Below are 15,193 nucleotides of genomic sequence, written 5' to 3' on the forward strand. Positions count from 1 at the left end.
AAGTGGCATTTACAATATAAAGAAACCAAATTTCTCAGATTAATTTATTATGGAAACATCTTGGACCCATAAATATCAATGGATTGCTACTACACATTTCTGATTGCTGTATTTGACACCGTCTAATGGAAAGAAATTCTAGTCTATTTGAACTAAATGCATAATGATGGCCTATAAATGTCCAAAGTAATTATGTAATCTGCTCCACTCATTACTATCCTCACAGCATCACCTGAATGCCTTCAAAGTAAAAAGTATTTTGCACATGTCAGTTTTCTATAACATCTTTATTTTAAAAGGATTTACAACACAAACTGGCACCACTTAATTTAAATGGCATCTTTTTTATCCTTAGTTCTTCTGCACAAATTGTATTTCTGTACATACATACACACAAAATGTGTCCCTTCAAAAATAAATCCATGCACTATCAGTAAGAAAGAGGGTCCAAAGGTAAAAAGGGGGAATATTCTGGCAGTTCAGTGAGGTGGTGATCATCAGAAAATGGGTAATTCAAGAGCTCCCAAACACTCTCAGACCAGACTGCCCAGGATGAAATCATAGTATGTATATGAAAGGGGAGAGTGAAAAGCCCCTGAACAAGAAAAAAGCCCCTTAAACTGTAGCAACCAATAACACTTTTAGTAACATTCCCGATATAAAACTCTAAAGTGGGAATACTTGACCAGTGGAAAGCAGCTGTAAGCCGCCAAAAATCGCGATTTCGTTTTTAGTTCAGTCTGATGTTATCAGTGGTTAGCGATGTTAGCTTATTAGGCACAATTTGAGACAACTTGCATTTTTAACTTGTGCACCATTGGCTGCTGTTAACACCCTCAACAAAAACACCATACAGTCCCTGTCTCATGGTTTATCTGGCTGACTACTATAGAGTCAATACTGAATCATAAAGAGATGCCAAAAAACTATGTGCCAAAAATGATTTTAGGTCTTATCACATGAAACAAACTGATTTCCTGTGTCTGATACATATTTGTGTTTGACCCCCAGAAGTTGAGAATATGAATTGCAAGCCACTCATTCATATGGAGTACAAAGAGATAATGTTCAGATTCAAGTCACGCTAAAATCTTTTTTTTGTGTGCGTTGTTCTTACTTGACCTTTGTACTGAAGTAAAGAAAATACTGGATGACTCATTTTTTGTGCACGAGAGCATCCGCTTATGGATTTTTGGTCAGCCTGCATCAAAGTGGAAGAAAGTTGTGCTTGTGACTGCTTGGCTGAAGATACACCCAGTTGCCAGTTTATTAGGAACACCCAGCTAAAACCAATGCAGCAACAACCCTGCAGTAAATCCTCCCTTCGTGAAGGTTATAATGTTCAGTTTGTGTTGAAACCGCCTTTGAGAGGTGATGATTCAGCCGTATGATCATTTTGGAGGTTGTAACTTGTGGCGCTGTTGAAGAGGATTGCGTTATACAGAGAGGTTTTTCTGTCACTCTCATTGATATAAATGGAGTGGACAAAATTATATAAACACCTGTCAATAAAACACCATACTATTCAGCAGAACTTCAAACTACAGCCTCCATAATGACCATACAGTTGAATCAACACCTCTGTAAAAGAGTTTCAACAGAAACTGAACATTGCAACCTTCCTGAAAGGAGGACTTATTGCAGCACTGTTGTATTAGACTGCTTTAGTTTTAGCTAGCTGTACATTATAAACTAGGAACTGAGTGTTATTTCCCAGCAAATGAAGGAGGTGATTTCACCATGTTACCGCACGACAAAGCCACTTTGACGCGAGACTGTACTTGAGAAAAAAGGAAGGACAATTCAGCCCCTTTCTCTATTGGCAGCATGAGATCTGCATGGATCTAGTAAAAGGGTTAGAAAAAAGGGTTTAATATAAAATGTATAAAATCACCTTTCTATAGCAGGATTATCAAATGGATGAGAGACAGTTTTCTCTTCATTTGCAAGGAGATGCTTCATGGCAGGTGATGATAGTGCATTAGTGGCTCCAATCCCAGGGACAGAAAAGAACTTTTCTGTTAACTGGCCACAAAATTTTATCCAACGTCATCGCTGTTACAAAGTCAAAAAGACCCTCAGCGGGGGATTTCCCAAGAACAACCTTAGCTACCACTCAGAGTGGCAGTAGGGTAAATTAGCATATCAGCTACGTCTGATCCATCATTTAGCTGATGTGAGACACTTGTAACCCGTTCAAGTTTGGCAGCGGTTCCCTTTCATTTCAATCAATTCCCGATGTGAATTCAAACTGCCAGTCTCAATGACAAGGAACTTTTTAAAAAGAAAATTGCTGTTTTTCAGCTGGTGAACACAATCTACCTCCTCAAATGACTGATGTAACAATACATGGACTCAGGCCCTAGTGTGTATGAATGAACGTTAGGTAGAGTTGAACACAGGAGGATGCAGAATGAGGAAGAGAAGAGGGATGACAGGAAAAAAAATTTTAAAAAAGTAGATTGAAGTTTGGAAAACGTCAGGGCAGGGAAAGTGACTGATGCCTCTGCTGGCTGGGAAAAACACCCCCAAAACTTCTGTATTAGAAAATTTTATAATGTCACCTACAAATTGCAGTTAACTGCAATAAAACTCAAACTAAAAAAAAGAAAAAAAACTCAAGACCATCCTCAGCAGCCTGTGGGTACATAATCCAATAAAACTTTAAATTGACTTAATCTGGAAAATAATTCACTCTTATGATTCAAAATTGCTGAATAATCATTTTATATTAAAGAAACATGTGCAGTCAGTCTGTACACACAACCATCAGAGGGCCATGCAGTCACTTTTCCTCCCTGTAAAGAGATGACAAGGGCCGAGGAGAAATGAAAGGTTGTGCTTTTACGCTGTGCCCGCTGCTCCCGCAGGCAACGCTGTGGAGATTGTTGCGGCGTTCAGGCCCTTCCCTCGATGTCTCTGACCCCCTCTCCTGCGCCCTCCGCCTCCTGACTTGAGCTGCAGTCAGACAGGAACATCACAGTGAGCCAGCTGTTACATGAAATCAGCTTATAAATAAAGAAACAGACAGCAGGTAAAAACCGCTCGGTCCGCAGCAGTTTCAGATGTTCAGATGCATTTCTCACCCGTGTCTTTAACCAAAGAGGTTAAGAGGGTAAAGACGAAGTTTCTCCAAGGGGAAGGAATAAAATGAATAAGGAGAAGGTCAGGGGTTCCCCAGGAAATTTTAGGTGTAAATAGTAAATGTCCTACTATTGACTCATTAAATATATATACAGCTTTTTCCTGCAGGTTGTTATAGTTAATTAAAGTGTAAAAACTTGTGATATTAGCAGGTGTGGTTTTCATTTCAGGTGGGGGGGGGCCACTTCCACTATAACAAGAGGAAGCACAATTACCACCTCGTGGTTGTATGTCAGGTTGTAGGAAATATGGTCACGATCTCTGTTCCTGAGTTACAGCACTGAATAATTGCCAGAACATTATGATGTCACAGTGAGGTTGACCTTTTACCTTTTGGATATCAAAATGTCATCACTTCATCAGTTTATCCTATGAGACACTTGAGCTAAATTGTGTCATAATTAGTGTATTCATTCATGAGTTGTGTTTTGCGAGATCATCGTGTTGTATTTCATCAGTTCATCTTTAAGATGTAATGGATGCGAGGTTGTCGTGAACTTGAACTTTGACCTTTGCCCAACATAATCTAATTCCCTCAAAGCCTTACTGAGATATCACTTTCACAAGAATGGGACAGATGTATGTACAGACGTACAGTCGTGCAGCCGGACAACCCAAAAACATGACGCCCCTGGCCCTGGCTGTTACCAGCGCAGAGGCATGAAAACTGAAACTGCATTAGTTGTTTTCAAGCGGTAACTGGAAATATGTATGAAAAGTCAAATTGTAACTCATTGCAGTTCTGTAAACCTTTTAAAAAGTCACTTGAAATCGATATGACCAGATAGAACTCTAAACATTGACAGACTGGAAGAAATGTGCACAGTTAATTAATTTCTCTCTTTAAGAGAGAATTATTTCTAAATAAAAAAAAACAAAAAACAAAAAGCACTTTGCTCCAGCTCAGGACTACTTCCCTGCTAAAAGGTGAAGCTGCTCAGTGGCCAGCAAAAAAACACTGCAGACGCACTGAGAAGCTTCCAGGTGAAACCTGTAAATATAAAGTAAGACTGTACCGAAAAGAAGTACGCATGCTCAGAAAGCTTTGGTTTGTGAGGTTTAGAAAGTGTAGAAAACCAACAAAAAGCTTTACAAGTCAAGGACAAGGACCATCATGACTGCCAGAGTCTGTAGAATCCTCTTTACCTTGTTTTCTTTGTTGCCATCTTTACATAGAGCTTCCTCCTCCTCTGCCACTGTCTGATGCAGCATGCCAAGACAGGGAGAGAGGGAGGGAAGGACAGCAAAGGAGTAAAGGGCAGAAAAGCAGAGGGGAGGGACGATGATAAGACGGCGAATGAAGAGGTAAATAAAGGAAAAAAATAAAAAGGGGGGAAAGTGTGTCACCATATCGAGAGATGAAAGCAGGATATTATGGACAGGGTAAGGAGATATATGGAAGATTTGGAATAAAAACAGTTAACATAGGAGGAAGAAAAAAAAAATCGTATAATTGAGGAATGGAAGAGAACGGGCAAGAGAGGAGACGGTGGAAGAAGAATTAACTGGCGTATTTAAAGACAAAGTCAAAAGCAGGAAGAAAAAGGAGGTAAGTACCATTTATAAAAGGCGACTTTAACATTCTCCTTCACAGTTTGTTGCACAAAAAAAAAAAAAAAAAAGGATCCAGGCATCGTACAAACCTGTTTTGAATATAACCGTTCATTTTCATTTCAAGATGTTATTAAATATGATATATTAAAAGAGGAAAGTTTCCCGTATGACAAGAAAAAAATGCAACTTAACTCTAAAAATAACCCAAAAATACTTTTCAGGACTCAACAATACTATCCTGAGTCTTGTATCATGATCATAAGGCCAACTCTGCCCATGAATTTGACTTAGCACTATTCATTACACACTTCTACTAATAATACTGGCTACATAAAGCGTGTTCGCACCACAAAATGTTCATATTTCAGGCGTCACTTGTACGATCAGACATTATAAAGGTTCACTGGACATGGATTTACTCACTGGTAGCTGCGCTGTGTTAGGACTGGGCGGTCGTGCTGTTGATCCAGCCTCCTCATTGGTTGCTGTGCCGTCTTTAGAAGTCTTCTTATTGGCCTGTGTCTTGGACTGCTGGGCCTTAGCTGCCTGAGTGTTCACTGAATGGAGAAGCTGAAGACATAAGCACAGAAATTGTTAGTAAATCCGCCTCATTCATTGTTTTTGAATTTAACAGCGAATCAAATGTCTTTAATGTAAAGTAAATTTACGTTAAAGTAAATAAGGAAGATGTGATGTAACTTCCTAATTTAAAGCTCCGGTACCTTGGTGATGGTGCCCACAGCTTTGGTGCGTCCTTCCCTGAACACCAGCTTCTGGTCACAGTGCAGGTACTCGGGGGTCTTAATGAAGCGGAAGTGAACTGAGGCCTTGTCCCCTGTCCTCAGACAGTCTTTGTTCATTGTCAGGATGGTGGCTGTCTGCCTGATGCTGCCACAGTGGACTAGTATGATGAGAGAGAGGCTCATTTACTCTTGGTAGGAATGTTTCTGGTTGACCATACACTTTTCATAAAGCAAGACCTCATAAATCCAACTGTAGCTGCACCCAAGACAAGACATACAAAGGCTGCATAAACTGGTGCATATCGGTGTTAAAGGGATGCGAAGGTGTTATCACTAACCCATGGCCTGGTATCTCGGGGATATCGTAGTTGGGTGATGAAGCACCAAAATCTCAGCCTCAAACTCCCAGGTGGCCTGTGGCATCAGCTTTGGGGAAACCATCACCATTCCTTTCCTTATAGATGAACGTTTGATCTGAGAAGAGGGAAAGAAAGTACAGAAATTAAACAGCAGGAAAAAAAAAAAAGACAAACAAAGTTGGAGGAGTGGTGAAGTCAAAAATTAGAGACAGAAGACTACCTGCACCCGTACGTTGGGATTTACATGCATTACAAAACTGATTATAAAGTTAGGAAACTAATTCATATGCATATTACATCCAAAAGTTTCAGAATAATTATCTTTTTCAGAGGTTTTATTTTAAAACTTTAGTTTGTTTGAAGTTGTGTAGGTGCTGAATTTGCAGCAGGTAAAAGCATTAAATGTTCTATGACGGAAAATTCTCCCACATACCTTTTTGAGGGCAAAGGATGCCGTCTGTCCACCGCGAACCTCTCGAACAGGCATCCTTTTACGGTGGATGGATTTTACAGCAATGGGGATAAAGGTGCCAAGCGGGTCCGGGCCTAAGAGCAGTGTGTCGTTGAGCCGTATCAATCCGCGTAACGTAGTCCCTGAAACTACTGTGCCCACACCCTACAGAGAGAAGATCAACAAGAGGTCAAGTTAGGATCTGTGGCTCTTCTTGTCTTTGTGCTGTTTTCATCTTTAGTGACAGTCTTCATTAATATGAAGCCACAAGAGATTACGTTCCAACAAATGACAAATGTCTTTTACTTGAGGATTTTCTACTTCAGAGGGTAAATGAAAATAGCTGAAGCAATGAAACGTCACACTTTATCATGAATGTTCAGCCACAATCCTCTTTTCATCCTCAGAAAGTACAACTCTGTGCACTCTATTTTTTCCACAACCATGTCAACTGCCACTGCTTTCACTCAGCTAGCAATTAAAGAAGAAAATATTTAAGCTTTTAATGCTGTGAATGTGTTTTTGCAGTGCACATGATGTGCTTGTGTTTACCTTCTGCTCTGCCGTTAAAAGCAGTGACAACCTTCCTCTGCGTACAAACACTGTCAGTGTAATGTCACCGCAGTCACATTCACATTCACAGTTTAGGTGTTTGACAGCGAGCGCACAGATTCAGTTCAGCGTTTCAGTCGAAGACATTTCCCATGACACACTGCTGCTGAGAGACACATTGGTTTTTCAATCGGTCGTAACCTGCAACAGCAAAAGGCTCTCACTCTGCTGTTGTGTCTCCGCATGGGATTGACCACTGTCAACCCTTCTGTTTGCTCTGCCCCTGTTGGCGACCACTTTCATGTGTTGAAAAGAAAAGAGTGGAACCCTGAAGAGAAAAGAGTGACAGAGAGTGTACGTTTGATTTCATACCGGTACTGAGTACGTGTCATCTATCTGGAACTCTGCAGGCTCATCGTTGCTAAAGGTGGTCCGAGGAGACAGGAGGTTCAAGAACATCTTCAACAGGTCCATGTTCTCCCCCGTCACATTTGAGATCTGGAAAATTGGACACATCCTGCGGAGAGAGAAAATGTCAGAGAACAACAGAGGGAATGTGACATTTAAAAATTACACTCTGTTCTGTTTAAGCTCTATTAGTTTCAGGAGTGGTGTTGCGTAGTAAACCCTATCATCTGACCTTCCTGTGATGGCAGTCCCTTCAAGGACTAGCACTTGAATATTTACTAAAGTTTGAGATTTAAGACATCTTGACTAAATCAAAGACGGAAGAAAGAAGAAATGCACCTGTCTTACTACCTAGAACACAAACTGAGGCTGCGATAACAAGAATCTCTACAACAAGATTCAATATTTACTCCAAATTATTTGTGGCTTTAAATCTTAAAATATTGTCAAATTAATTCAATTTCTAATACCAAAACACCCCTTTCAAAACAGCAGCATTGAAATGGTCTGATAACATTAACAATGCAGCTACTACATCTACCCGTTTTACTGTGTGCAGCAGCCATTTTCAAAATACCAGTGAAAAACCTAGAAGACTGTGATCAATATTACTTTTAAAAGGGGCAATGTGTAAGAATTGACCAACTGTACAATTCATACTCCAAACAAAGAAGGGGAAGCATATTACCGGAGAATCGTATCGTAAGAAACAAGGGAATGTATTCTTTGGTCGCTCCTCCCCTCTCCAGTTCACTTGCTGATCCACTTTATTTCTCTTTGCACATCCCCAGCTTGATTCTCTCTCTTTTCTGACAGTGTGGTCCAGTCTTACCGCCCGTCCGTCTCCCTGTAGTTTGCTCTTACCTCTCTGAGCTGAAGTTGGAGGCTGTGACGATGACATCATCTTTGTTCTGGACCAACACTGGGATTTTCCTGCAGCCCGGTGACTTCAATAACCTCTGTAATAATTTTAGTGTCTCTGCAAATAAACACGCAGATATCCAATGCATGAGTAATTCTCAAAAAAGAAAACATCGGCTGTCACAGTATCTGAGAACACAACACACAACTTAGAACCACAAGTGCTACTTGTGGAAAAAGTAACTCCAGGACTCCTTGTTTTCTAAACTGCTCCCATTTGCAGGTTGTGAATTTGCTCTTGCAGTGGTTTGCTATTTATGCTAACTCAACTCTTCCTCTTTTTGTTTCACATTACAACCCTCCAGCAGTTTTGGGGGTGCATATTCCTCTCTTTCCCTGAGAGGCTTTTATGGTGAGTAAGTGTTGGATTTTACACGCACTGACTTAACATAATTAAAGTAAAGCCAAGTAGTGTGTAGAAGAAATTAGTGCCTACAAGCGTTTTTTAACAACAGAACGATAAGTATGGCATGGCTGTTATAGTATTGATGTAATTGTTGCCGTGGGAATGTAAATTATACTGAATTTAGCATGTAAGACGTTGTTCTTGCTGATAACTGACTTCTCAATGTGTTTGCAGACTGAAAATATGGGAAATCCATCGATAACTTATCTTACTTTGTTGGATGGTGTGTGGAGTTGTGAAGCTAGTTACTAAGGTTGTGCAGCTCTGTAGTTGGTATCTAACACCAACGGGTCTAGGATTTCAAGAGGGAATACAGCGGCATGTCTCTTTACCTTGCAGGATGTTGGCTGGACACATGTCAATCTTAGTAACCACTACAAACACTGGTACATTTAAAGCCAGTGCCAGGCCCAGGTGCTCTTTGGTCATGCCAACGATGCCAGCGTTGCTGCCGACCTGAGAGCAGAGAAAAGGAACAAAGAGACGGGATGGTGAACAAGGTAATGAAAATTAAATATGAAAAGAAATTTTAAAAATGTTGTAGGATTTTGATAGTTTAGTAGTAAATATTTGAATTTTTCCAGATAAATAATCGACAATCTAAGAAACACAACCATGCGTGCTTTCCTTTCCCCTCTCCCTTCTCTCACCATGAGCATGCAGAAATCAGGCAGGTGTCCGGTCATGCCGAAGACGGTGGTCTTGAGGTACTTCTCGTGGCCGGCCAGGTCAATGAAAGTGATGACCTTTGAGGATTTCTCACAGATCTTGGTCCAGTCCAGGCCGCCACCGTGGCTGTCTGGCTTGTTCACCACCTAAAGGAACAGAGGGAACAGAATATAATTTATTGAGTATGTGAGAGAGAGCGCACAAAAAATGAGAAAGAGAACAGATTCCCTTCTTTTCAGTCAAAGTTGGCACATGAAGAGAAATTCATAACTGCACTTTTATTTGCAGATAAGCACAAGTGATTTTATTTTAACATATTTGAAGGCAAATTTAGAGATGATTTCGACATGACACTTTAACATGGAGCATGTCTGCGCAAGATTGTCATCTTAAAGAAATCTGCTCTTCCCCTGTCACACCACAAGCATCCAGGTAGAGGGGGCTTATGATGGGCAGTTGTAAGCGAAGTTTTGATCTGTGCTCAGTCCACTTTAACGCTGCAAAAGTCATGTCTTTGCAGATCGGTAGAAGCTCACCTGTCCCTCCTGATCGAAGCCGAGGATATCATTGCCCACACTGCTGGTTCTGCCGCTCTCCATTTCATGTTTGTGTCTGAAGAGCTTCTGGCGAGCGAAGCCTCTGCCATTGTCCAGCTCACCATGGGTCAAAACCCCCAACAAGGTGCTCTTCCCAGCATCCACATTCCCTACAACAGCCACTCTGGAGACAAGGTGAAGGAGAGGAGGGAGAGTGAGAAATACAGGGGCAAGTATAGAGAATTACATGTAGATACAGTATGCAATAGAGCAGCAAAGTAAACACGTGCATATCTTGCCTGTGACTGCATTAACTGAGCCTGTATCTCGTATATAGTGTGTTATTCTGTTCTACCAATGATTCTCATATTTTTGTTATTTTATTATAGAGCGGCATTGCTGGAGATGCTCAGTGCAAACTTTGCAGTATGATTAAAAGTTCAATTAAACTTCAGAGAATAACTATCATCTCTCAAATCCAATTCCATATCAACATGAACAAACCCACATTAGACACGACGCACTTAGACGGAAAAGACATGTCAAAACAGAATAAACATTGCAATAACTATCATCTCTCAAATCCAATTCCATATCAACATGAACAAACCCACATTAGACACGACGCACTTAGACGGAAAAGACATGTCAAAACAGAATAAACATTGCCAGCAGCAAAGTCAGGGGCAATAAGGAGTTGAGCTGTAATAAATCATAATCTGTCACATTCACAGGGGTATGGAAAATCCATCAGCCTATTTTTATCTATACCCATGATTTGTTTTCATTTGTATCGCATATATATACATATATATATATATATATATATATATATATACACACACACACACATATATATACATACATATATATATATACATATACATATATATACATACATATATACATATATATATATATATATATATATATATACATATATATATATATATATATATATATACATATATATATATATATTTTGAAATGCGTAATATATATGTAAATGTGTCACTTTCAAGGAACTAAACAAAAAAGTTCAGTTACAAAAAGATTACAAATATTACATATTTATGCCTGAATTTCATTTGAACATGTCTGTGATATCAAATGTGCTTTTTAAATGATGCCATAGAACATGTCTGTCACACAAGCTGCGCTGTATTGGTTATGTAATGGATATTAATATACTACAATTGGATCAAAAATAGATGGGAGATCGGCTTCTGCTGATAACACAGGATTGAAGAAAAGACTTAGGTCACTTAGGATTCAAGAGTTTTGCACATGAGCACCTTAATAGTTGATGAGGTAGGGGTAACTATTACTTGTTTACTTTCCTTACCCAGAGCTCCTATAGTGCTTTAATTGCTGACTCCTATTCTTTTGGCTTTACCTAACTTCCAGGAAATCCTGTTCTCCCACCCGCCGTCTGATGAGGTAGTCCCGAATTTTTCCGCCAGTGTCTGTCCTCTCCCTTAGCAGGATTAGGTCAGCCTCAATCTGTTCACACAGCGACCGCACCGTGGCTACTGACGCCTCCATGTCCTTCTCATCCAGGCCATAGTCCCCTCCGTCTAAAGAGAGAGGCATGAGGGGGTAAGTCAAAAAGAGCAAGAAGTAATGTAAAATTACACATTTGCTATTGAATGTGTGCTTTTATCTTGAGCACCTGATGAACAATAAACACATTCTTTGTCTGCAAAATGTCAGGGTTAATGTAAAGCCTCAGCCTGGGAGCAGCTTGCTATATGACAGGGTGGTGACCAGGAGGACAAATAAAACACTGAAGGGAGACTTTGTGGAAGAAAGAATAAACAGACAGGTGGTTTATGGGAGAGACAAAGTGGGTGTGCTGTTAAGATGAGAAAACGTAATTTACTGTAACCACAGTACCTCCCAAAATGACTACACCATAACCAGACTGCTTCAGATGCAATCCAAGAACAGCATAGGTTGCCATAGGTTACTACATAAAGATATATCTTTCTTATGTAAATACTAATTTGCAGAGAAATCAAACCATCCGGTGTCTTTTTCAGTGAAAATGAAAAATGAAATTCAGCTCTCTGCTGCTCGCCTGGCCACATGGTTTAGGGTTAGAAGACTTGGAAACAAAAACTACCAGTCAGGCCAGTATACCAGTCAGCTGGCTGCTTGTCCAGTCATAAAACAGACATCCATGAACTGGTGAACAAGTGACAGTCCCTGTGCTGAGCAGGGAAAAATGACACCCTTTCACACATGCACTTTGACCCTCCCCCCAAAAGACCACATAGGTCAGACATGTTGCTGTAGCAGGCAGAAAATAACCCTGGCTGTCAACAAAAGCTCCCGCGTCTGTGTGTGGGGAAGGGAATTTCAGAATGAAAACTAAATAGCAGACAAATGGGGGTCAGCTGCCTGGGAGGACATGCTGGGCCACAGCTGACAGAAGTGATGGCTCTGCGACTGCACACTGGTGGCCCGGCTTTTGCCTAAATACACTAATTAACTGCTTCCACCAAATACTTAAACAAATGTGAAACAATATCTCTCATTGCTTGAAACTGGTCAATGTGCAAATACAATGGGCTTTTTGAGCAGCAAAGCTACGCTATCCATATCTCCTAGGGTCAGCTGTGAGTGGAAAGTAGACAGCATGACGGTACATTTTGTCTTGGTTTACCCTTGCTTTTAATTTTGAGGTCCCATTGTAAATTTAAAAAACAGCATATCTGGGAAAACATGAAAAGCCTTTGGTGCCATCTATAGGATCTGTTCACCACATACACCACATGAATGAAAAGATAACTTTTTTGGCTTGGGGTATGTCTGGGCACAGAAGATTCAGTTACAGACTTCTGTCCTCTCAGTGTTACAGCATTATCTCTACACCACACCTAAAATAAACCAATCTCCCTCATTATTCAAAAAGATCAGTTTTTTCCAGGTGCAAACAATTCTTTAACTTGTCAATAGTGCTCTCTTTGGCAAGTTTATAGCTGATATCAAAAGTTCACGTAACTTTAGTCTTTAGTTACCGCTTCGTTCAATTATTTAAGCAAACTATAGCCAAAAAAAATCTACAAAATACTAAAATATATTATTATTAAATCATCTATCATGACTCCCGTTCAACTGTACACCGCAGTAAATTTTAATCACATCTTTTTTTTTTTTTTTTTAAAGAGATTTCGGTAAGTTATTTATATTTATCTACAAATAACATTCCACGTTACATTCCAAGTTTTTCTTTGTTGATATACATTTTGACACATTCACATCTTGTTTTCATCACGGAGAAAAAGGAGTTGATGAATAGATTTTTAAAATAATTTTAACACTACACAAATTATTGTATTAGTTTTTATGGATTTACATGTTACATCTTTTACATGTTGTTCAATCAAAGCAATTATTAAATGGAGACTTTGCCCACTTTCCCCTTCATTCTCTCAGTACAAAACATAATATAACAACTAGATGCAGACAATTTGTTAGTTGATTGCTCCAGACATACAGCTAATATCTTGCAGAACAGAACTTCATGTATCCTTCCACTCTTAACAGGTGTATGCTTCATCCTTAAGTTCCTGGAAAGTTAGTTGTCCTTACCTGAGCCCATTCCAACCACATAGATTGTCTCTCCACAGCCCTCATCTATCTGCTCCCTCAAACGTCTTAGTAATGAATCATACTGTTCCCCTGTTGGACTCACTAGGACCAGCTGAAGAGTGAGAGACAGGGAAAGAGACAACAGAGGAAAAACTTGGAAAGGTCAAAATGAGAGCAAACACTGATTCAAACAAGTCTTTGTGAGTGTCTTGAAGTCACAACTTCAACAAGTAATCTGAAGTCAAAGTTTTTGCTTTAAGGCAATGTGCTCTGCAAATCAGCCAATACAGTTTGGTTCGGCAAAACATTCTAATGTGTTAGGCTACTTATTTTCCCAGTATATAAATTACTTTAAGGTTTGGACGTACAGTAGATATACATAATGGCTGGGTAATCTGCCAGCTGCATGCAGTCACATACGCAGTGCAACATACGTGTCACTTTCTGGAGTTTTGCACAGCCAGCAAAAAATGTGCTGTGTGCAATTTACATGCAACGGGGACTCTGTAATGTAACGACACAGCATTCGTTCACCGAATCAAAACAAAAAGCTGCTTGGTTGCAACATTTTAAAACCTAACAGTACTAGGTGCAATTTACAGTGAGGCCCACCTTACTGCTTAAGTCTAAATGCTCCGCGGACTCGCCGTTTGTAGCCTCGCCGTCTTCAAAGCCCTCTACGCCGGTTGGATCGTCAGCACATCCCCGGTCAGGTGCAAACATACAAGCGGGCACTATGGACTCTGCTGCAGCTTGTATTGCAGCCGGGCATATCGCTGGTTCTGTCGTCGTTACCGACGCCATTTCTACAGATAGAAATAATGCAAACGCAGAAAAAATTAATAAACAAACTAACTTGTCTCCCTTGCTTGGCTCTACCCGCTTTAGCCGTTGGCAAAGACAGAAAGTTAGGTTGATTATCACAGGCAGTTAGCTAATGCTAACAATATATCGAACTTGCTGTTATAATATGTTAACACTCTAAAACTGAAAAAATATTTAAATAAATCGCCATAGCTGTAACATGTCAACTACATTTTACAACTTCTGGACAACTGAATGGTTATTGAAGCCGAATTAGATAATAAAATCTCTTATGAAATGAAGCCATACCAGACGTTGGTGGCTAGCTGACAAGCTAACTTGGTTGTTTATTCGAGTTAGCTTCGGTTTGTTGGCACTGAATGTATGACACGCCCATCTTCAAAAGGAGACAGAGGATTGGCTACCCTACTGAAAGTCACGCCCACTTCCGACGTAGAACATACGTCGGTGTTTTTGCTCGGGTGAAACCGTGAAACCATGACCTACTTGACACACACACGAACACACACACACACACACACACATTATGACATAATAATATTAAATAACTTGGAAAATAGCATTTGCTTGAAAAAAAAATGAATCACGCAATATCATAAGGGAGGCATCTGGCTTTTTTTGTTTACTGTACTTTGTATGAAGTTAACTGACAAATAAAAACTATTCATTGCATTTATTTTCAAAGCACCCACATTTTATTTTTAGTACCTAAAACATTTGCACAGTATATAGGCAAGCACAAGATCAAATATTTTCAAATGGAAGCTGCTGATTGCTTCTCCTGCTTTGCTCAGTCCAGTAAAATCCTAGAACACAGTCCCCTGTAGGCTTCTATAATGACCTTAACATTTCTCATTTTAGCCTGTTATTTTTCTGCACCAGATGCTTTGAGGATGAAAGACTATTATAATCATTGACTGTGCATCTAAGACGATCCAACCCTTTTTTAAGAATTCACATTTCTTATTTGCAAACAAGTCTATAGCCTACTTCTAAAATATGGTCATATGCTGTATTAGTTCATCATT

General features: G+C 39.8%; 1 protein-coding gene across 2 annotated transcripts; it reads right to left on the minus strand.

Moving 5' to 3' along the window:
- Window positions 1-268: 268 nt before the first annotated feature.
- On the minus strand, window positions 269-14,551 carry LOC111671819 (GTP-binding protein 1-like). Of its 2 annotated transcripts, XM_087180059.1 has the most exons (15): window positions 14,454-14,551; window positions 13,953-14,146; window positions 13,341-13,452; window positions 11,140-11,320; window positions 9,744-9,927; window positions 9,189-9,353; window positions 8,871-8,994; window positions 8,076-8,190; window positions 7,176-7,320; window positions 6,234-6,416; window positions 5,780-5,915; window positions 5,421-5,599; window positions 5,194-5,268; window positions 5,122-5,137; window positions 269-2,958 (listed from the first exon to the last, which is right to left on the minus strand). In XM_087180059.1, exons 2-15 carry the CDS (start codon window positions 14,142-14,144, stop codon window positions 2,786-2,788), a joined length of 1,980 nt encoding a protein of 659 aa, XP_087036185.1. In that variant the 5' UTR covers window positions 14,145-14,146; window positions 14,454-14,551; the 3' UTR covers window positions 269-2,785. The 2 variants fall into 2 exon arrangements, with proteins under 2 accessions (XP_087036185.1, XP_023284799.1); XM_023429031.2 differs by having other exon boundaries at window positions 5,122-5,268.
- Window positions 14,552-15,193: the final 642 nt, after the last annotated feature.

This window comes from Seriola lalandi, unplaced genomic scaffold (genome assembly GCF_002814215.2).
Source record: "Seriola lalandi dorsalis isolate HSWRI2012SDOR001 ecotype SW California unplaced genomic scaffold, Sedor1 jcf7180002054887, whole genome shotgun sequence".
Taxonomy (NCBI): domain Eukaryota; kingdom Metazoa; phylum Chordata; class Actinopteri; order Carangiformes; family Carangidae; genus Seriola; species Seriola lalandi.